Source organism: Carcharhinus amblyrhynchos, chromosome 26 (assembly GCF_965287045.1).
Source record: "Carcharhinus amblyrhynchos chromosome 26, sCarAmb.v2.hapA, whole genome shotgun sequence".
NCBI classification, from domain to species: Eukaryota; Metazoa; Chordata; class Chondrichthyes; order Carcharhiniformes; family Carcharhinidae; genus Carcharhinus; species Carcharhinus amblyrhynchos.
In genome coordinates, this window is record NC_137349.1 from 28835374 (window position 1) to 28858887 (window position 23514).

The 23514-nt window shown below is 41.3% G+C and overlaps 1 protein-coding gene across 1 annotated transcript in view; it reads left to right on the forward strand.

Annotated features, from left to right (window-relative positions):
* Window positions 1-7807, forward strand: part of grin3bb (glutamate receptor, ionotropic, N-methyl-D-aspartate 3Bb) — a 66389-nt gene extending 58582 nt beyond the window's left edge. The window contains exons 5-9 of the mRNA XM_080213010.1: window positions 1945-2060; window positions 3587-3738; window positions 4506-4670; window positions 5381-5448; window positions 7079-7807. Coding sequence (XP_080069136.1) covers window positions 1945-2060; window positions 3587-3738; window positions 4506-4670; window positions 5381-5448; window positions 7079-7469 — 892 coding nt within the window. The 3' untranslated portion in view covers window positions 7470-7807. The remainder of the gene's footprint in view (window positions 1-1944; window positions 2061-3586; window positions 3739-4505; window positions 4671-5380; window positions 5449-7078) is intronic.
* The last annotated feature ends 15707 nt before the right edge of the window (window positions 7808-23514 follow it).

Below are 23514 nucleotides of genomic sequence, written 5' to 3' on the forward strand. Positions count from 1 at the left end.
TGGAGTAAATGATACAGCAACTCCCAGAGCATGCACATGTGGAGTTAAACCGATCTGGTATGAGATACCTTGCTCTTCCACAGACTGTGTAATAATAACACTGCACTAATGGACTCGGCATGCAATCAATGTAACAGACTATGTTTGCTGTACTCACCCATCAGTCACCCACAAAACATGGTAGAAAAGCTTTAGGCCTGGTTTTTCCGATGTTAGTGAAATTTTAACAGAGTGTATGTCATAATTATTACAAACAACTTCTTTAGGCCTGAAAGTTTAATGTTACAATGTAACTTGAGAATTTAATTATTGTTGGAGATTTTTAAAAAAGTAATCTTTTTCATTTTGCTCCGCCTTTTTGTCTCTTAATTAATTTTTTCTTTCCCAATCTTAATTAGATTTCTGTATGTGTTTGTTGGCATTGGTGCCTCATAGTGCCAGGGATCTGAATTCAATTCCCGGCTTGTGTCACTGCCTGAGTGGAGTCTGCACGTTCTCCCTGTGTCTGCGTGGGTTTCCTCTAGGTGCTCTGGTTACCTTCCACAGTTCAAAAGACGTGCTGGTTAGGTGATTGGCCACGCTAAACTCTCCCTCAGTGTACCCTAACAGGCGCCGGAATGTGGCGACTAGGGGATTGTCACAGTAACTTAATTGCCATGTTTATGTAAGCCTGCTTGTGACTCTAATAATAAATAAAATTTTTAAAAATTCTAAATTGTACTTTCTGGTTTAGATGCTGGGTTTGTGAGGAATCTTTAATCTGATTGATTGAAGGACCTCACTGTTGGTTGCCCCCCTCACAGGTGTCCAAGATCCCCTACAGATAGTGCTGTGTTGAATCATACTCCCAATAGCAGAAAGGGCGCGATCTAACCTTCTCCATTCTCCTGCTGCAGCGAGGTCAGAGAATTTGGTGGCCAGTCAGTTCTCCGTCCACTGCAGCGGGATGGGAAAATCCCGCCAAAGTCTCAAAAGCAGCTGTCATTGAAATGAAGAGCGAGTGGTTTGCTGCTGATTGCAAAATAGGGACCATGACTGTTTCCCCAAAAAAAACACACAAAAAATGTTTTCTGAAAAGTCTGCCATTTTCTTCTATCGCAGTAATTGATATTTCTATTGTCCTAAACACACCTTAACCAAAGTTTTAAAATTCCAAAGAAGTTTGTATTTCACAATGTGGTTAAATGTATCCACTGAATTAAAGTCTTTCGTTATTCCACAGATAATCTCTGATTCTGGATTAGGTGGACAGGCAATTTCATGCATTGGTGCAAATTTGATGGGCCGAATGGCCTCTTCTACACTGTAGTAATCTGTGATCTGAGATGCCAACTTTGGATTTATTGGGCAGAATTCTCCGGCCGCACTGGTCCAAAAGGCGGAAATTCCCGCCCGACTGTCAATGCGGTTCCACATTGTCCGGATGGGAGAAGGCCAGCCATTATTTTGTCCTGAGCTGTGACTGAATACAGATCTGGACTTTGAGAACTGTGCCCAATTTTCTTAGCTGCATCAATACCATTCAGTCAACTAAACGGCTAAAGATTTCTCTGTAGTTTTGGTTCCATTGGTCTTCAAACTTATTTGAAGAAAAACTAGAAGGCACATGAAAGATTTATTGCAGTAAATATGAAGCATGAATAAAGATATCTGTGTAAGAAAGGACTTAGCCAAAGGATGACACCTATAATGATGAATACTCTTTCAATCCTGCACTGAAATCATCATTTAGATTGTGTGTTCAAATCCAGATTGGGCTTGAACCCAGAGCTGAGAGGTTAGCAACTGAATGATGCTGAAAATTGTAGAGACTTAACTGTTCAGCTGAGATTAAATAACTTTGTAAAGAATGGGGATAGAATCTGGGATCCTTCTGTTCTGTAAAGCTCACGATTGTAGCAAGGCAGAGATTTCCCTCTTAATAATAATTGCTCTGAATTTCAGGAGCGATCCGTCCAAATTAGATGCGTTTATCATGGATAAGGCTCTGCTGGACTACGAGGTGTCGATTGATGCTGACTGCAAGCTGATAACAGTGGGGAAGCCATTTGCCATTGAAGGTAAGAAGCCACAGTTCTGGGGTGAATGCAAGTCAGTCAATAACTTAGAAACATTGAATGATGCACTTTGTCACATTCTGAGCTCTTATAGAATTAGAGTCAGGTGCAGGAATCTTTCTAAACAATATTTTATTCACATCCTTTCTCAGAGCAGTATTAGCTTTCAACTGAATCTGAAAATGTACAAATCCCTCCAAATCGGATTAAGCATTCTCTGTCTGTTTTCATAGTGTCTCTGTAATTCCTTTGAAATATACTGAGTGATGCCAACAGTGTGGGTTCAATTCCTGTACCATCTGAGGCTATTCATGAACACCCTGCCTTCTCAGCCTTGTCCCTCGCCTGAGTTGTGGTGATCCTCAGGTTAAATCACCACCAGTTACCTCTCCCCCTCAAAGGGGGATTGTCATCTGGGACCAAGACAACTTTATACGTTACTGATGCACAGCATAATACTCTATTGTGAATATTAAACAACTGTAGAGTCAAGCATAATCAGTAATTAACGCCACTCGTAGCACTTGCTTCTTTAAGTTAGACACTTGTGTGCTCAAGCCACTTCCCAGCATTTCAGCATATAATTTATGCTGACATTTTAATATAGTACTGAAGGAGTGCAGCAGAGATTCATTCTTCGAATGAGGCTTCAACTGAGGTCAAATCTGCATGTTCAGGTGGATTTTAAGAACCTCATGGCACTATTTCTTCCCTAAAAATATGATACCGTGGATATGGAAATCTGAAATGAAAACAGTAAGTGCTGGAAAAACTCAGTCTGCCTGGACAACGCTTGTGGAGAGAGAAACAGAGTTAATGGGCAGGAGTTTACAGCCTCCCTCGAGCGAGACTGGAAAATCCTCCCCGAGGTCAATGGATATTTCCATTGTCTGCCCCTCACCTGCTCCAATTCCATGGCAGATGGGGCAGTAGAACTCTGGCGAATGTTTCGTGTCCAATTATGAAGAATTATGTTGTACATTAAACATTAACTGTAACATTAGCGGGTGGCACAGTGGTTAGCGCCACTGCCTCACAGCATCAGGGGCCTTGGGTTACTGTCTGAGTCGAGTTTGCACATCCTCTCCATGTCTGCGTGGGTTTCTTCCGGGTGTTCCGGTTTCCTCCCACACTCCAGAAGGTTAGGTGAATTGGCCGTGGTAAATTGCCCCTTAGTGTCCAAAGATGTTAGGTGGATTAACAATCTGGGAATTGGGTGGGGCAGGACGGGCAGCACTGTGGGCCTGGGTAAGTTGCTCTTTCAGACAGTTGGTGTACACTTGATGTTGTTGAATGGCCTCCTTCTGCACTGTAGGGAGTCTATGGTTCATCATACTCCTGTTTTAAATGTCACAGATTACCTGTGTTATGACGACCTGAAGTGAGAGCTACTGAGTTCATGAACTGATGGTTTGAAATCTGGAACTGGGATTGAGGTTTCTGAGAAGCCTCTGTTTGTTCTATTACTCCAAGGGCACTTACTGCTGTTGGTGAAGAATTAGACTAAGCAGTTTTGGTTATTTTTACAGGGTATGGAATTGGTTTGCCCCATAACTTGGGGCTAAATTCGAACATTTCCGAATTGATCAGTCGCTACAAATCTGACGGATTCATGGACATGCTGCATGACAAGTGGTACAAGGTGGTCCCATGTGGGAAAAGAACTTTTGAAGTGACAGAGGTGAGGAACCCAAGATCCATTTGTTTCCGACATTCCTTTATATCATTTGATTGAAAAGTATTCATGAGATGGGATTTTATTGTTGATGTATTTAGAGAGGGCTGCATCAATAGATGCTATCAGAGCCAACATTTTCCCGATTGCATTACCTATCTCCGGTTTCTTTCTTAAATGACTCACCTTTTCTGTTTGAAGTCCATTTCATGTTTTGCTCAGTCTGGTGGGGAAAATGTTCCTGACATCGATCCTACGACTGTAACTAGTTTGAGCATATTGATCCCTTGTCCTAGTTTTGAAGTCATTTTTCAGGATCTATCTTTTCCATTATTTTTCTGTGTCTCCCATGCTTCATTGAAATTGCCTGTCAGTCCCCTCCAACAAAAATGTGCAGGTTAGATGGATTGGCCATGCTAAATTGCCCCTTAGTGTCGGGAATACTAGCTAAGGTAAATGCATGGGGTTATGGGGATAGGGTCTGGGTGGGATTGTGGTCGGTGAAGACTCAATGGGCCTCCTTCTGCACTGTACGTTTGATCCTATGAATATTGAGATGAAATGTGTTGCCTCCTGTTCAATCAGGAGGGACACATTCTCTGTGTGCTAGAGACTCAGTGACCACTGTGCCCCTCAGAGCACAAGAATTGTGAATGTACCAATGCATATCCACCACAGACCCGAAGTCTACCGCCACGTCCAACACACAGTCTCATGCAAGCCCCTCCCTCACTCTCTCCCGGGAACTAAAATTTGAAATATGCCTTTTGCAGACTTTACAAATGGGCATCAAACATTTCTCAGGGCTCTTTGTTTTACTGTGCCTGGGCTTTGCTGGATCATTACTCACCACTGTTGGGGAGCATATCGTCTACAGGTTGGTCCTACCAAGGATTAGGAAACGGAAGAGATTTAAGTATTGGCTGCACACAAGCCAGGTAAGACCCTTCAGTGAAGCGCTTTGACTAATACAGTTAATCATCCACTGATATGCAATTCACACAGCCCAAGAAAATAATGAACAAATTAGAGTGAATGCAGTAAGGACAATATTGAAACACTAACAGATGGTGTGTGAATCCCCATGTCACCGAATTGTGATTATAACCAGAAGGTTCTGAAAAATGATCATCCTATGTTGTTCTGTGCCTACTGCAAAGAGCCTGCATAAAAGGAGGCGTGGGAACAGTTTGCTTACTTACCCATGTCTCATTGTATAACTTGGCCTACAGACCGTGAATGTCCCAGGTCCTTGAGGATCTACAGCCTATGTTAAGCAGACTGATTCCAGCTAGGGTTACAGTATTAATCCCAGCATCTTGGGGCCAGGAGCGGGGAAGGAAAAGCCAGCCCCTGCTCGCAGTCAGAAATGCATGTCTGTGGGGATCATTGAGTGGAACTTGGATCAAGCTTCTCTGTCATCTCCCTGCCAGCGCCTCCTCACTTTTCACCCCCTCTCAAGCAGGGACAGCTCAACCAGAGGAGGGAACACATTTGGAAAAGTCATTACAAGATTTTTGATATTTCTGCTAGCTTTTCTTACTGAGTGATCTGATTGTTGATCCTTTGTCTGTGTGGAAAAATGATTCTACACATGCAGTAAAAGTTATTGATCTATGTAATAGGAGGTCATCATTTCCTTTTGTAGAAAATCCATCGTGTTTTAAATATGAGCTTTGAAGAGCAGAAAATTCCAAATGTGAAGACAGATAAAAGGTAGGCTTTCATTACTAATGTATAAATGGTTAGATACTGCTCTCTCCTAAAGTTAACATTAGGGTTAGGTTTGGTGCAAGAGTAATATGAACCACATAGTTAAACCATAGAATAGAATCCAAAGAATCCCTACAGTACAGAAAGAGGCCATTTGGCTCATTGAGTCTGTATGGACTGTAATCCCACCCAGGCCCTATCCCCATATATTTACCCTACTAATCTCCCTGACACTAGAGTCAACTTAGCATGGTCAAGCAACCCAACCTGCACATCTTTGGACTGTGAGATGAAACCAGAGCACCTGGTGGAAACCCACACAGACACGGGGAGAATGTGCAAACTCAACACAGACAGTGGCCCAAACTGAGAATCAACCTGGGTCCCTGGTGCTGTGAGGCGACAGTGCTAACCATTGTGCCACCATGCTGCCCCATTTAATTTGGATATTAAATTGAAATCCACCCTCCCACTACCTACCCCCTGGCTTTATTTAATATTTCTTACAGATTTTCAAACATAAAAGTTCTTTGATTCAGGACCCTGTTAGCTGGAGAAACTCAGAGACCTGAAATTAATTTTATTGAAGAAAAGACAAGAAGAAAATATCACCTACATCTTGGAAAGGTGGAGGTTATACAACAGCCAGCAGCCGTTTGATTTACACTGTGAGTACAGACTAGGGCCAAAGAAACAGGAAGACGCCATTCAGCCCCTCCAATCATTTCCACCATACAATGAGATCTTAACTGATTTGTATCCAAACACCTGCCTTGGCTCCATAACCCTTAATATGTTTGTGTAACAATCGATAAATCTTAGGTTTATAATTGTTAAATTTCTTAGCATTTTCGGCTTTTTGGGTAACTAAATGTTGCTTAGAATGGTCTGACTCTGGTTTTGAGGTTTGGTTTCACTTGTTCTGCACTCCCCCACCAGTGGAAAATGGTTCTCCCTATTTACTCAATGAATTCTTTTCACATTCCTATAACTTCAATCAAATCATCCTTGAACCTTCTGTATTCGGCAGAATACAAGTCCAGTTTACGTAATATCACCTCGTGGCAGAACACTTGGAAACCCTGGTAACGTTCTGGCAAATCTAGTTCCTTTCAGGACCAGTGTGTCCTTTCTAAGGTGCCCCATGCTGTACATGGTATTCCAGATGTAGTGGAATCAGGGCTTTGACTCAGGGGAGACAGGGTTAGGTGAGTGGGTGTGAACCAGACTCCCAGAATCAGCAGCTGAAACTGTGACAGTTCACGCCTGCAAAAAAGAAGGAACTTATACTAAAATCTGATCAGTAACATGAAGCTGGAGGATATAGGGACAGGTCAAATACTTCATGGGACATCTTTGGAAATGGGGTAGAATGCAATGTTACTTCTGGAGGTCAGCACTGAATGTGGTGATCTGAAGATGGGATTTTACCGTTGACTATCGGGAAGTATTTCAGTTGACTGTTTTCTCAAGAGATTAAAAGGGTAGAATAGAGGCCAAGGTATCATTGTCTGAAAGGAATAAACTGTACAGTGATTTCTGGTGCTCTGTATAGCTTACGGTATTGGCAATCCTTTTGTAAAGCTTGTGAGGTAAACGAGGGAAGGTGTAGTAACAGCTTTGTGTTTCGCAGCTGCAACTTGCAGAAGATCCAGAAGGTGCCGCCCACCACAGTGCGAGTGAGCTCCCAGGCCAGGTGGAACAACGCGAGGCGGGCAGTGGTCAAAGGCAGCAAGGCGGCCCAGGCGGATTTGCAAAGCTGCGCGCACAATCGTTACGTGGTCAAACCGGAAAAGCAGTCGCCCGGTGCAGTTTGTGAGAACGGAGGGATCGGGCACAGGGGCGAGAGCAACGCACACGATAATGAAATAAAAGAACTGGAACATAGGATACAGATGATTAAAGAGCAGCTGCGCCTTGCCATAAACAAGAGGGATGAGCTGGCTGCTTCCATCAACAAGCCTAAAGACAGTCACCAAACTCCTACAAACACTGGGGGTAAAGAAAATCAGGGCGAGAGGTGATGGTGGCCGTGACGTTTACACAAAAGTGGACCTTTTGACTGAAAAAAAAAGACACTAACTGGTTGCAACACTTAAGAGATCTTCACCCGATCATTTAGAATCCCATAAAAGCACATTTCAAAGCACCTTGGCCGCATGAGCATCACCTGCCAGCTGATGTAAATCAAAATCAACGCTAACGGACGCAGTTTTTTTAAAAATGATCACGGAAAATTTGGGTGCTTTCACTGAACCTGAAACAGAGACAGTACCAGGAGAATTTAATAATAAAAATCTTCAGACTGCGTGTATTTAAAATCTGTACGATATTGCAACCGAATCTGAGAGAATCTACTTCACCAGCATCAGAATAGAAAGTGTGGTGGGAGGGGTGGGCGGGGGGGGCAGGGGGAAGGGGAGGGGGACGGGGGGGTGGGAAGGGGTTGGTTGGGCAGTGGAAGAAAGATTATTTTGAAACTGCGATTATATAAAAAGCATTGATCTGCTGCTAGTCTGAGACAATCGCCTATGCTAATTATAGCTTTTCAGGTAATCAATATATTTTTCTTTGCTGTCAAAAAGTTGATGTGCTTGATTGCAGTGGACATTAAAGAACATCACCTTGGTCATGCAGTGTTGCAAAATTAGCAGAACTATTGTGTAGAAATCAACACACGGTGCACTGTTGGTTCTCTAACTTTCTCTCTCACAGGCTCTTGAAGCTAAAATGTCTCACCTCCTTTGGCATTGCCTTTCATGCACAATCACATGATTTGCAAATTTGGCATCATCAATTATTAATTACCAATATCACATGTCATTTCTGCTCCCTTTAAACAGCCGCCTTCACCTAGCTTTCCAATTCTCAAAAAGAAAAGGGTGACTTTGTGAATGAAGAATAAGAACTGTACAATAGTTCATAAACTCATAAGATATAGGAGTAGAATTAGGCCACTCGGCCCTTTGAGTCTGCTCTACTGTTCGATCGTGGCTGATATGCTCCTCCTGTCCATTTTCCTGCCTTCACCCCATGACCCTTCAACCCGTTACCAATTAAAAATCTGTCTAACTCCTCCTTGAATTTACTCACTACCCCAGCATCCACCGCAGTTTGGGGTAGCAACTTCTACAGATTTACAACCCTCTGGGAGAAATGATCTCAGTTCAGGGGATAAAAATATATAATCAGTTTAGGTGGAGTTAAGAAAGAGCAAAAGAAAGAAGTTCAGTTTTAAAGTTTATTTATTAGTGTCACAAGTAGACTTTCATTAACACTGCAATTAAGTTACTGTGAAAATCCCCTAGTCGCCACACTCTGGCGCCTATTCAGGTACACTGAGGGAGAATTTAGCACAGCCAATGCACCTAACCAGAATGTCTTTCAAACAGTGGGAGGAAACTGGAGCATCCAGAGGAAACCCATGCAGACATAAGGAGAATGTGCAGACTCTGCACAGACAGTGACCTGAGGCTGGGATCAAACCCAGGTTCTGGTGCTGTGAGGAGGCAATGCTAATCACTGTGCCACCATGCTGATTCATTGGTGTGAATGATTTATAGGCCAACTGGCAGCAACTACACTGTAGGAGTGAGTACAAATCAAGAAATAAATCAAGAAAGAAAGGTACTGCAATAATTGCAGAGATTTTAATCTTCATGTAGATTGGACAAATCAAATTGGCAAAAGTAGCCTAGAGGATGAGTTCATGGAATTTATTCAGGACAGTTGCTTAGAACAATGCATTATGGAACTAACCAAGAAAGAGGCTATTTAGACCTGGTAATGTGTAATGAGCTAGGGTTAATTAATGACCTTGCGGCGAAGGATCCTCTAGGTAAATAAAATCATAATATATTAGAATTTCACATTAAGCGAAATTAGTGCCCTAAACGTGGATAAAGGCAATTACCAGGGTGTGAAGATAGAGTTGGCTGAAGTGGAACTGGAAAATAGGTTAAAAAGCTGAGATGGGAGATGAAAAGGGGCAGATATTTAAAGAGAGATTGCAAAGCTCTCAACAAAGATAGTCCATTGAGAAAGAGTGTTGCTACAAGAAGAATGCACCATCCCGCCTAACTAAAGAAGATAAAGATGGTATCAAATTGAAAAACAAAATAGAAAACATTGTAAAGTTTAGTGGTAGCCCAGAAAATTGGAGAAATTTTAGAAATCAACTAAGAATGACTGAAAGAATAATAAAGAGGAAGAAATTGGACAATGAAAGAAAGTTAAAAAGAAAAATTAAAGAGACAGTTAAAATTTCTACAAGCACATAAAAAGGAAGAGAGTAGCTAAATTAAATATAGATCCCTTCGTTGTTGAGATTGGGGAACTAGTAATAGGAAACAAGGAAATCAATGAGATTTTGAACAAGTATTTTGTATCTGTCTTCACAGTAGGAAGCATCTCAGGGATGATAGAAAATTGGGAGGCAAATGGAGGGAGGAACTTAAAACAATCATGGTCGCTAGGGAAAAGTACAAGGAAGACTAATTGCACTAAAGGTGGACAAGGTTGTTGGGCAGTGTGTACTATCTATAAGGTGCACTGGCCTTCCATACCCATGACTTCTATCACCTTGAAGAACGAGGGCAAGTAGATACATGCAAACACAACCATCTACAAGTACCCTTCCAAGCTATATACCATCCTGGCTTGGAGCTATCAAATTGTTTGTTCCCTGGGTCAAAGTCCTGGAACTCCCTCCCTAACAACACTTTAGGTGTACCCATACTAGGTGGACTGCAGTGGTTCAAGAAAGCAGCCTGCCACCGCCATTTTAAGAACAATTAGGGATGGGCAATAAATGCTGGCCTAGCCAGCAATGTCCATGAAAGAATGAATTAAGAAAAAGCTGAGCACCTGCATCTTCAGGGTCTCAAAGGAAGTGAATGCAGAGCTATTGGATGGATTGGTTGTAATCTTTAAAAATTTGCTAGATCTGGAAAAGTTCCAGCGGATTGGAAAACTGCAAATGTAACCCAACCATTCAAGAAAGGAGGGAGGCAGAATGTAGGAAACTATAGGCCAGTTAGACTGACATCACTCATTAGAACAATGCTAGAATCCATTATTAAGTAGGTAGTGGCAGGACATTAGAAAATGATGGGTCAACACAGTTGTGTGAAAGTGAAACTGTGTTTAGTAAATTTATTTGACGATAAGGGTGGATAAAGGAAACCAGTAGATATAGTATATTTGGATTTCTAAAAGACATTTGATAAAGTGCCAACACAAAAGATTATTGCGCAAGAGCTAATGGTGTTGGGGATGATATAGTAGCATGGATAGAGGATTGGCTATCTAACAGGAAGCAGAGTGTTGGGATAAATGGGTCACTGAAAGGTTGGCAAACTATAACTAATGGATTGTTACAGGCATTGGTGCTGGAGCCTCAACTGTTTATCAGCTGTAGTACTGACATTGTTGAAGGGACAGGTTGTATTGTAGCCATATTTGCTGGAGCGCAGTTTTGGTCTCCTTATTTAATGATAAATGCACCGGAGGCGGTTGAGAAGAGGTTTACTAGATTGGTACCTGGAATGAGCAGGTTATCTGATGAGAATAGGTTGGACAGGCTGGACTTGTTTCCACTGAAGTTCTGAAGAGTGAGGGATGACTTGATTGAAGCATATAAGATCCTGAACAATCTTGACTAAGTGGATGTGGAAAGCATGTTTCCTCTTGTGGGTGATTCCAAAACTAGGGCGCACTGTGTTAAAATTAGGGGTGACCCTTTTAGATCAGAGATGAGAGAATATTTTTCTCTGAGGGTTGTTTGACTTTGGAATTCTGCCTCAGAAGCAGCAGAAGTGGAGGTCATTGAATATGTTTACTGTGGAAATAGATGGATTTTTGTTGGGCAAGGGAATCAAAGGTTACATTGAGGTAGATGGGAATGTGGAATGAGAAACACAAATATACCAGCCATGATCTGAGTGAATAGTGGAGCAGGTTTGAGGCCTACTTCTGCTCTGCTTTTGTATGTTTGTATGATACAAAGATAGATAGGAAATCAAGTTGTGAAGGGGATACAAAGAGTCTGCATATAAACAGATCAATAAGTAGGCAAAAAATTGGCAGGTGAATTATCATGTGGGGAAAATGTGAGGTTATCCAAGCAGCATAGTAAAGCAGAACATTATTTAAATGGAGAGATTTCAGAATACTACAGAACAAAGGGATCTGGATGCTCTGGCACATGAATCACCAAAGGTTATTATGAGGGGCAGCAAGTAATTAGGAAGGCAAATGGAATGTTGGCCTTTATTGCCAGAGGGATGGAGTACAAAGGGATGGAAGTCTTGCTACAGCTATGCAGGGAATTGGTCAGATGCCATCTCCAATACTGTGTACAGGTTTCCTTAAGTAAGAAGGGAAATATTTGTATCGGAAACAGCTTAGAGAAGGTTTACTGGTTTTATTCCTGTGATTGAAGGGGCTGTCTTATGGAGAAAGAATGAGCAGAATGAGGGGAGATTTTATTGAAACTTAGGACTCTGGGAGGGACCTGACAGAATACATGCTGGGAAGATATTTCTGTCGTGGGGGAAACTAGAACTAGGAGGCACAGCTGAAAATAAGGACTCTCCCATTTAAGATGGAGATGGATAACTGCTCTCTCTTTAGTCTTTATAATTCTCTGCCACAGATAACAATGAAGGCTGGGACATTGACAATATTCAAAGCTGAATTGGACAGATCTTTGACCTACAAGGTGATTTGATTTGATTTGTTAGTGTCACATGTATTAGCATACAGTAAGAAGTACTATTTCTTTTGAGCTATTCAGACAAAGTTAAAGTTTATTTATTAGTCACAAGTAAGGTTTACATTCACACTGTAATGAAGTTACTGTGAAATTCCATTCAAAGGGAAGGAAAGGAGAGAGTGCAGAATGTGGTGTTACAGTCATTGCTAGGGTGTAGAGAAAGATCAACTTAATGCAAGGTAGGTCCATTCAAAAGTCTGCTGGCAGCAGGGAAGAAGCTGTTCTTGAGTCGGTTGGTATAGTTGTGGGGGTCAGATAGGAAAACGGAAGGCATGCCACAATCAGATCAGTAAGAAGTCTCACAACAACAGGTTAAAGTCCAACAGGTTTATTTGGTAACAAACGCCACAAGCGGACTGTTGGATTTTAACCTGGTGTTGTGTGACTTCATACTGTGTTTAACCCAGTCCAACGCCGGCATCTCCACATCATGACAATCAGATCAGCCATGATTCTATCGAATGGTGGAGCAGGCTCAATGGGTTGAATGGCCTACTTCTGCTCCCATTTCTTATGATCTTACGGAGTCATATGTACAAAGAATTCCAACTTGGACATTTGCTTTAGGGTTTCAACATCAATAGATCGAAGAGAAAGACTTGCATTCACTGAATACCATTCAAACCCTGGGGACATTCCAACACTGCTTCATTATGAATGAATTATTTTTTTGAGGTGTAGTCACAGCCGTATTTTTACTCCGTGCAAAATTCCACTGCCAACAAGGAATGATTGGTTAATCTGTTTTGTTGATGTAAGCTATTGGCCGAGACATTGGGAGAAATCATTGCTCTTTGAAAAAAAATGCCTTGGGATTTTTTTATCTCCTTTGAAAGATAACACCGTTAATAATGCAGGATGACAGTTTAAGGCCTCATTAGGGACTTCAGTCCTGTCATGAACTCTTGGCCTTCTTACTCAGTGGTAAGTGGGCTACCAACTGAATCAAGCTGACATTTGTGGATACATTTACTGTTCTATTCTCCCAGCAGATGAGCTACACTCAATGGAAGTAGAAGTCAGAAATTAGCTCACTCCCTCTCTAGCCTCCTGTGGGTGCAACGTGTGTGAACTGGTGAATTGTCACTAGAACCCAGTTCTGATGAGTTAGTGCCTATGCATATGTACTCACTGTTGTCCGTGTGAGCAGTTTTCCGATGAGAAGGTACATGGATTGCATTGTTAAAATCCTGGTCGCTTGCCTTTACCAAGGTCAGTGAGGCTACCATCATTCCATGTAGTAATTCCTGTGCATTGTCCACCTTGAAAACGTCCGATTATTTTATTACTGTTTGTAATAACTCTCCATCAGAAGCAATTGCTCAATGCTGATTAATTGCATTTATACAAAATACACCATTTTATCATACAAATCACTGTTTAATTATAGCCAGAGGCCAACAGTTCAGGGGCACTGGTAATTTGCTCAGCAATGGGATCATTGCGCAGTGGTCATATAATTTATATCTTTCAGCACCTTTATTAACACTGCATGCCAATTTAATCTTGGAAGTGCATTGTTCTACTTTACTGTCAAACCTTGACGCCAACATTATGGACTCAGTGTGCATGGAATTCCTTTTGAATAAGGTGGTTCAGTCCTACTGAGAGGAAGTGTGCCATATGTGAAGAAAATAAGCTGTGCCATGTTAGCAGCTATTCCTGTTTAACCAGCATTGTTCCAAAGCATTTTTATCTCAGCAGAGCACATGAAATTTGGTTTGATTTGATTTTGATTTGATTTGATTTATTATTGTCACATGTATTAACATACAGTGAAAAGTATTGTTCCTTGCGTGCTATACAGACAAAGCATACCGTTCATAGAGAAAGAAAGGAGAGAGTGCAGAATGTAGCGTTACAGTATAGCTAGGGCATAGCGAAAGATCAACTTAATGCAAGGTAAGTCCATTCAGAAGTCTGACTGCAGGACAGAAGAAGCTGTTCTTGAGTCAGTTAGTATGTGACCTCAGACTTTTATATCTTTTTCCCAATGGAAGAAGGTGAAAGAGAGAGTGTCTGGGGTGCGTGGGGTCCTGAATTATGCTGGCTGCTTTGCCAAGGCAGCAGGAAGTGTAGACAGAGTCAATGGATGGGAGGCTGGTTCGCATGATGAATTGGGCTACATTCATGACCGTTTGTAGTTTCTTGCAGTCTTGGGCAGAGTAGGAACCATACCAAGCTGTGATAGAACCAGGAAGAATACTTTCTATGGTGCATCTGTAAAAGTTGGTGAGAGTCGTGGCTGACGTGCTAAATTTTCTTAATCTTCTGAGAAAGTAGAGGCGTTGATGGGCATGGGGGGCAAGGACAGGTTGTTGGTGATCTCAACCCTTGAAGCTTTCAACCCTTTCTACTTCATCCCCATTGATATAGACAGGGGCATTTTTTCCTTTATGCTTCCTGAAGTCAATGACAACCTCCTTCATTTTGTTGACATTGAGGAAGAGATTATTGTTACCAGTTTGCCATCTCATTCCTGTACTCTGTCTCGTCATTGTTTGAAATCCGACCCATTACAGTAGTGTCATCAGCAAACTTGAAAATTGAATTGGAGGGGAATTTGGTCACACAGTCATAGATGTATAAGGAGTATAGTAGGGGGCTGAGAATACAGCCTTGTGGGGCATCAATGTTGAGGATGATTGTGGAGGAGGTGTTGTTGCGTATCCTTACTGATTGTGGTCTGTAAGTTAGGAAGTTCAAGATCTAGTCACAGAGGGAGGTGCTGAGGCCCAGGCCATGGAGTTTGGAGATGAGTTTTGTGGGAATAATGGTGTTGAAGGCTGAGTTGTAGTCAATAAGTAGGTGTCTGATATATATGTCTTTGTTATCTAGCTGTTGCAGACTTGTGATTTGACTTCCGTTACGTGATGGCATCACACCAACTGCCACACCTCTCTTTTGTTTATAAGGCAATACAGTTCAGCAAATGGGTAAGTGTGTTGGCACATGCTGACTCCCCCAATGGAGGAGACAATGCTGGAATAATTAACTTGCCATCATTGAGTTGTTGCGGGAGTTTCACAGCTATTCGACTACAGTTTACCTCATTCCCTGTAACTAACAAGGTGACACTTGGAGTTCAAGCTCTTTATTCGCGTCAGGGGGCCAGCTTTCTACCGTGTGGTTTGCAGGTTTCTGAACAAAGAATTACAGTGGCAGGCTCAGTTCCAAGTGATTTACATATACCAATCAAAATGGTACATTCATTCAAAGGTAATCAATATCCAATCAAAACTAACAGTTCTGATTGTTTCATTTGATTCCCACAGTAGCATTTAACCAATTACAGCTACTCTACACTTGCCTAATTACAACATCCAAATACTAATAAAGCATATGTACACAGTTTATACTACCAGCAAACACATAGGTCTGTGGTCCCTAACTGTCTGTTAGGCAATGGCTTACTGTGGTCTATCAAAACATGTCTGCAGTTCTTGACTATTATCTGAAACACCTTAACTATTGCTTTCCCTAGCATGGAATTTGGCATGGTTCATGCCAGCAGTGGGCAGGAGGAACACCGCTGCTACTTCTTCCCCTATAGTGGCACCCATAGCACCAAATGTGCAGGAGTCAGATTTTGTGGTCCTATTGCCTCAAAATTGAAGTGTTTGCCTGGCTGCAGTAACTCATCCTGCAGGAGGGCGCCCTCTGGTGCCACTTTGTAAAATGACTTGGAACATCAGGACAATGTGTCTAAACCCAGAAATTAATTGTGGAAACTCCTCTCTATCGTGTTCCCTTTGAGCATTCATCTTTCTTATTCTGCAAACAGTCACTATTCTTACTTACTGACAAGAAGAAAGCTTATTTCAAACCCTTACAGAGCTGTCTTAATTTATCTTGAAGGTGGCATTTTATCACTGTTGGAAAATGTTTTGGGTAATACTGTCCCAAGTTCATTTTTTCTTTTGGATTAAACCACCATGCTAAATCTCCAGTCAATGACCTCCCCCCCCCCCCCCCCCGCCTCTCTCCCTCAACTTATTAGGTGCTATTTGCTTTGGTTCTTTGTAATTCTTTCTTTTGTTAATGAGTTGAATCAATGCTGACAATGCAGCAATGCCTGGTCATCCCTAGGTAACTGGAGCACAGTGGTTAGCACTCCTGCTTCACAACACCAGGGACCTGGATTCGTAATCCCAGCTTGGGTCACTGTCTGTGTGGAGTTTGTGCATTCTCCCTGTGTCTACGTGGGTTTGCTCCAGTTTCCTCCCACAGTCCGAAAGTTGTCCATTGACCCGAACAGGTGCTGGACTATGGTGACTAGGGGAATTACGTAGTAACTTTATTGCAGTGCTAATGTAAGCCTTACGTGTGACTAATAAATTAATTTTAACTGTGAAAAGGTGCTGGTCAGCTGCTGCAGTCCATGTGGTGAAGGTACTCCCATGGAATGGTAGGATTTTGATCCAGTACCAGTGGAAGAACAGTAATATTTCCCAAACCAGGATGCTGGTTCGAGGGGAATAAAGAGGTGGTGGTGTTACTTATGTGTTTGCTGCTCTTCTTTCTGTTATGGGTCAAACTCACATGCCGGTTTGGGAAGTGTTGTCGAGTAAGCCTTGGTGAGATGGAAATGCTGTGCCTGTTACACGCTGCAGATATGCTGTACCACGTGGCAGAAAGTGACTGTTTAAATTGATAGATGGTATGCCAACCAAGCTTTCTTCTAGTGTTAAGTATCTTGAGCTTGCTGGAACTGTAGTGTGGCCTTATGGGTAACTGTGGCCCAATGGCTAACAGCTTGATGGGAGATTATGCTAACTTCATGAAAAACACCAGGACTGTCCATGTGAGAGGAACAGATAAAAATGCTGACCAAGCACTCTGACACTAAGGGTCACTCGATCTTGGTGACCTTGCAGCTGCAATGGTCATAAAATAAGACTGATAAGAACAGTGGAAATAGATGTCTCCTGTTTACACAACCTTTGGATAAATGAGCTCAGAATTGTGTCGCGTACAAGCAATATGTCATTGAATATCCTGGAATGTTGGAAAAAGCTTAAAAAAGGGACTTCGGAAACATTGTCAGCAAAGATTTGAGATCCACCATCCCAAAGAGAGGACCCTGAGTCTGGAACTCAGAGAAGACCCTCACTCGTTAGAATGAACTTGGCCAGTTCATCACACAATGGTAGTATCTAGATCCTAGTCAGGCAATTACAGTGTAATGGAAACCATATTAGAGTAATGTGTTAATTATATGCTTATCAAATAATTAAGGATTACTAATAAAGAGTGAATTGTATTACACTTTAATGGCAAGTATTACCAGTATGTAACTGGTCTAGTTAAGGTTTTGTTCATTGGTATTTTCCCCCACCCTCCAGAATGTTGATGGTAGGGCATTTGATTAGAACATTTTTTGTTGTAGATTGATAATGCCTGGTACTTGTGTGGCAGGAATGTTACTTGCCACTACCAGCCGAAGTCTGAGTGTTGTCCAGGTCTTGCTCCATACGGACACAATTTCTTCAGTATCTGTGGAATTGCAAATGAAACTAAGCACTGCGCATTTATCAGCAAATATCTCCACTTCTGATCTTATGATGAAGGATGATGAAGCAACTTGAAGGACATGGCTCTAATGTTACCTTTTTTCTGTGATTGTTGACTGACAGTGACCAAGAATCCTGGATGAAACTTTTGTTAGTCATGGAAAGGACCAAGATTAAGTTAGAAATTAGGAGAAAAGAATCTCCTTCCATGCAGGAAAGCCACAGGGAGCAATCCTGAAGCCAAGACACCATCAATTTATTTAGTTCATCAATCTTTTACCTAAAGTTGGTTCCAAACTACAAAAGCTGCGAACAAAGGAAAAGAGCAGAACGGGGGCAGGTAACTGGTAGGGTGATGATGAATTTCAATTGTGTAAGTAAAAGTCTTCATCCCCACAATTTATTTCTGTGGATAGAGGGCTTTCCTATAGTATAATGTAGGGAACAAGTTGCATTCAGAGAATCTGAATGATCATATTGAATTATTGAAGTATAGAACACAGGTTATTTCCAGTTGTTTCACCTTGGTATGCTTCCTGCTTTGTCCAAGACTGCTAGAAACTACAAAGGGTCATGAAGTAGCCTAGACCATCATGCAAACCAGCCTCGCATCCATTGACTCTGTCTACACCTCCCACTGCCTTGGAAAAGCAGCCAGCATAATGAAGGACCCCACGCATTCCAGACATTTTCTCTTCCACCTTCTTCCATTGGGAAAAAGATACAAAAGTTTGAAATCATGTACCAAGAACATTTTTTTCCCTGCTGCCATCAGACTTCTGAATGGATCTACCTCGCGTTAAGTTGATCTTTCTCTACACTGTATCTATGACTGAAACATTACATTCTGCACTCTTTTTCTTCTCTATGCTTCGTATCGTGTGCAAGAAACAATACTTCTCACTGTATACTAATACATGTGACGATAATAAATCAAATCAAAAAAGGTTATTCCTGTGTCTGACATGTAGCTGAAACTAACAGCACTCTCCTACTCTCCTTATTGCTGTATCTCTTTGTTTAAAATAGTTATCTGTCTTTTCCTTTAAAGAAACATCTACCTCATCTGATTTCAAAGCATTCCATGCTTCAATAATTCACAGTGCAAAGAAATTTCCAACTGTTCTTACTAATTTTCTGGCAATTTTAAACTGATGATTCCTTTATGACCAACTCCCCAACTAAAGGGAATAGTCTTCCATTAATTGCTCTATCAAAGTTCTTTATAATTTAAAAATTATCTATTAAATTTCTTCATAATCACCTCTGTTCCACTGCAAAATGGTTACAAATCTTCTCTCCTAACTTTAGTGTCTCATCCCTGGCATCATGATCATTAGCCCAAACAAAAACAGAAAATGCTGGAAAATCTCAGCATGTCTGACAACATCTGTGGAGAGAGAATTGAGCCGTTTCGAGTCTGGATGACCCTTTGTCAGAGCCATCAACCAGACTTGAAATATTGGCTCTATTCTCTCTCTACAGATGCTGTCAGACCTGCTAAGAGTTTCCACCAGTTTCAGATTCCAGCATCTGCAATATTTTGCTTTTCTGATCACCAGCCCAATGTTTAAACAGAACAATTCTAATTTAAACTACATTTATCAAGCCAATTTCTGCTGTACCCTGGCCTACACCACAAAACTGTCCCTAAATTAAATTTTACCCAAAGGCTGTTCTCTGCAATGAAAAAATTCAATAAGCTGTGCGCTGATGTTAAGTTTTTAAGTTTAGTTAGGAAGTTATTTGCTGGGGTGATGCAGAAGCAGCTTTGTCCTGTATTGGAGGGGAGCTGTATCTGACCTTAGAACTATTTGTACCTTTTTTCATTCATTCATGGGACATGGGCATCACTGGCCAGCCAGCATTTATTGCCCATCCCCAGTTGCCCTTGGAGGGCAATTGAGAGACAGCCACATTGCTGTGGCTCTAGTGTCATATGTAGGCCAGACCAGATAAAGGTGACAGATTTCCTTCCCTAAAGGATATTAATTAACCAGATGGGTTTTTCCGACAATCGATAATGGTTTCATTCACGGTCGTCTGTAGATTCTTAATTCCAGATATTTTTTACTGAATTCGAATTCCATCATCTGCCATGGCAGGATTCAAATCCGTATTACTCAGAACATTAGCTGAGTTTCCGGATTAATAGTCTATCGATAATACCACCAGGCCATCACTTCACCATAATACACATGATTATGGAGTGTGGAGTGATGACAATGATGCCAGACCTGGAAATGCTCCAATTAAAGTTTATTTATCACAAGTAGGGCTTACGTTAACACTGCAATTAAGTTACTGTGAAATTCCCCTAATTGCCACATTCCAGCGCCTGTTCGGGTCAATGCACCTAACCAGCACGTTTTTCAGAGTGTGGGAGGAAACTGGAGCACCCGGAGGAAACCTACGCAGACACGAGGAGAATGTGCAAACTCCACACAGACAGTGACCAAGCCAGGAATCGAACCTCATTCCCTGGCGCTATGAGGTGGCAATGCTAACCACTGTGCCACCATGCCATCCTCTCAACATTAATTTCTTTCAGGTAGGTGAGCACAGAACCCATCCTTGAGTGAAAGAAGGATGATCAGCCTTTGGCATTGAAGACGGTATAAATGCTATTTCTGACTGCTCTCAGTATTGTGATACCTCAGTTTGGTTTGTAAGACTGTCTCCAGCAAGTCAGACGGTTACACACTGGGCCCTTCTTCAAGAGCATTTGAGCACTGTCTGGCCTAATAGTGCATTTTAAAAGAGTACTGTGATATCAGCAGCGACATCCTTCAGATGAGAGGATAAACCAAGGGCCCACTTGCCTGCTCCAGGGTTTCAGATGTCTGTTGAAGATTCCTGATACTGTTGAAAAAGTAATTGTCGCCGTGATAACTGTGTAGCGTTCCTCTCTTAACAAAAATCACCAGAAACAGATTAACTGGTCATCTCATTACTTGTGAAATCTTGCCATGAACAAAATGGCTGCTACATTTACTGTCAAGTCACTTATTGCATGCAAAACATTTTTGATAGTCACTGGAAAATGAGTTACCAGAGCATGAGGCCTGAGTTAATCGTTAACTATTTAAGTATACAGAGTGCAGTGAAAAAGGGTAAACCGCTGTTCGCTGTTGTTAACTATTTTTGAATCAGACTGTGATTGGATCGATGCATTCAAAACTAGTTGTTCTACACATGGTTTGGCCTAAAGAGGGAGTGTTGATAAACTGAAAGCATTAAGTTGAAGCATCATTGTCAACCCTGATTTTATCTTACACAGATGCACTTGCCAGCAGTCATCAGCTAGCAATGAGGAGTGGGAGCCATGGATTGTGTGTTTTCCTTCCCTAATCAGCAGTGCAGAGGCTAACTGTAGGCTCCTGCTGACCAACACATTTATAAGAGCAGTAATGCGTCCTCTATGGAGATTTCAATGACAAGTAACTCCCTCCTTTCATAGCTTAGAAGAAATTTAAGCAGAGCAGAAGTGCGCAATACCAGCTTTCGACCTTGCCCCACCACTTCATAAAATTATGGCTGATTTGTATTCTCAACTCCACTTTTCTGCCCAATCCCCTTGGTTCCTCCAGTCCAAAACATTTTGCATCAGTCTTGAATATATTCAATGACTGGAGTTATGCAACAAATTCCAAAGATTCACAAACCTCAGGGAAAAAAGCCTGGCAGGCATTTCCAGGACCAGAGAACTCCCAACACACTACCTATTAAAGTATTATTGATTACCAAGACTGGTTAATGAATTACTTCTTTGCAGCCTTTGGAGGAAATAACTTTCAGCTGCATGTTAATCATCATCTGTCTAGGTTCCATCTTCTACTTTCTAAATTGAAGTGATTACATCTCATTATAAAATACAAATTTAAAAGCAACAGGAACAGAAAATGCTGGAAAATCTCAGTAAGTCTGACAGTACCTGTGGAAAGAGAAAACAAGAGTCAGTGACAGAGTCATCCAGACTTGAAACTTTGGCTGTGTTCTCTCTCCACAGATGTTGTCAGACCTCCTGAGATTTTCCAGCATTTTCTGTTTGTTTCGGATTCCAGCATCTGCAGTATTTTGCTTTTCTCTTCTCCAAGTCCATTTTGTGCAAGTTGGTCTTGAAGTCCCCAAACACAGCACTCTGTACAAATGCAAATTATAATAGCACTAAATGGTTGCTAATACAGGGGATCTTTGTTCATGGAGAATAAACTGAAGCCAATGTTCAAATGCATAAATAATCCTCCTCACTCAACTCCTCCACTATTGTTAATTCTGCTGATTTGACATCCAGTATTGGAGGCGCAGAAACCTCCTTGAATTAAACACAGAATACCTTCTTCCCTCTCTCCAAGTATTATGAGTAACCTAGGAATGACTTTCCATTCCTGTATATGCAGAAGTTTATGTAACATTACTCTGTGCACTGTTTTACAAATTATTAGTCTGTCCAAAGTAAGCAGGTAACTTCTATTTTTAAATAGCAGTCAGATAATTGTCACCTGTTAAGGCTGCAGGAGTTAATGTTGCAAAACTAAATTTGAGAGTTTAGATATGTGGCAAATAAATTGTTCCTTGTATGCAGCAGTATAGTGTCCAAAGATCACTATACTGCCTTAGGGAATGCAGCCTGTTCCAATTATCTAAAAGGCTGATCACTGATGCAGCTTTTAAAACAACTTAGTAAAACCAGCCAACCAACTTTTCAAGAGGTGGCTTTTTTAATAAACTTTTATTGCATCCTTTTACATAACATTCAATTTAATAGCAAGAGGCAGAAGAGCAATCCAACCAGAAGTACATTTAATTTAATAAAGTGGCCACAAAAATGTAAAATGGTAGTCAGAGCACAGAATAGTAAAATTCCTACCACTTGGAACCAACATTATAAGCTTCCTGGTTGTGACTATGTAAGCTATTGGGACCAGGCTTAATTAAGACAAGGATAATCAATACGGGTATTGTTCTTTAATACTGAAATTAGATAGGTATTTGCAAGGGAGGAATCTGAAATGGAATGGGGAAAGGACAAAGAACTGGGATTGAGTACATTATCCCCTTTAAGGAGAAGCACTAACAGTACCATGGATTGAATTGCTTCCTTTGGTGCTGTGATTTGTTTGATATATAATTTGAGAAATGGGGATTTAAATGTAGTCTTGTAGATGAATTGGAACCCATATTCATATTCAATAAATAAAATGCATCTCTCTTGGTTTTGAGACTTATGAGAAATGGATTGCAACAGTATCAACAGATATAAGAGCCAATTGACAAAGGCACAGGTTAGCAAGGAAAACTGAACTAGTCCCCACCATCCGTTTCCTGTTAAGACAAACTCCTGTTAGACTGTGTTTCCGCCTGTGTTGAAACACCTCCAACTCCTTACCCAAAGGGTCATTCTTCAATGATCCAAGTGAGAGATCATTTTTAGCTTATCCAAATTCATGGGACTAATTATGACTTCATCAACAAATACCCAAGCTAATTGATAGGGATGACTGAATAAACGTTTGCTCTGTTTACCTAACTAAAATGATGGGGAGATGCCAGCGTTGGACTGAAGTAAACACAGTATGTCTCGCAACACCAGGTTAAAGTTCAACAGGTTCATTTGTTTAAGTCTTTTAAGACTTGATTGCTGTAAAGACTCGCATTCCAACCATTATTTTGTAAATTGAGTTTGTGTCTTTATATGCCCTGTTTGTGAATAGAACTCCCACTCACCTGACGAAGGGGCAGCACTCTGAAAGCTAGTGGTTTTTATTACCAAATAAACCT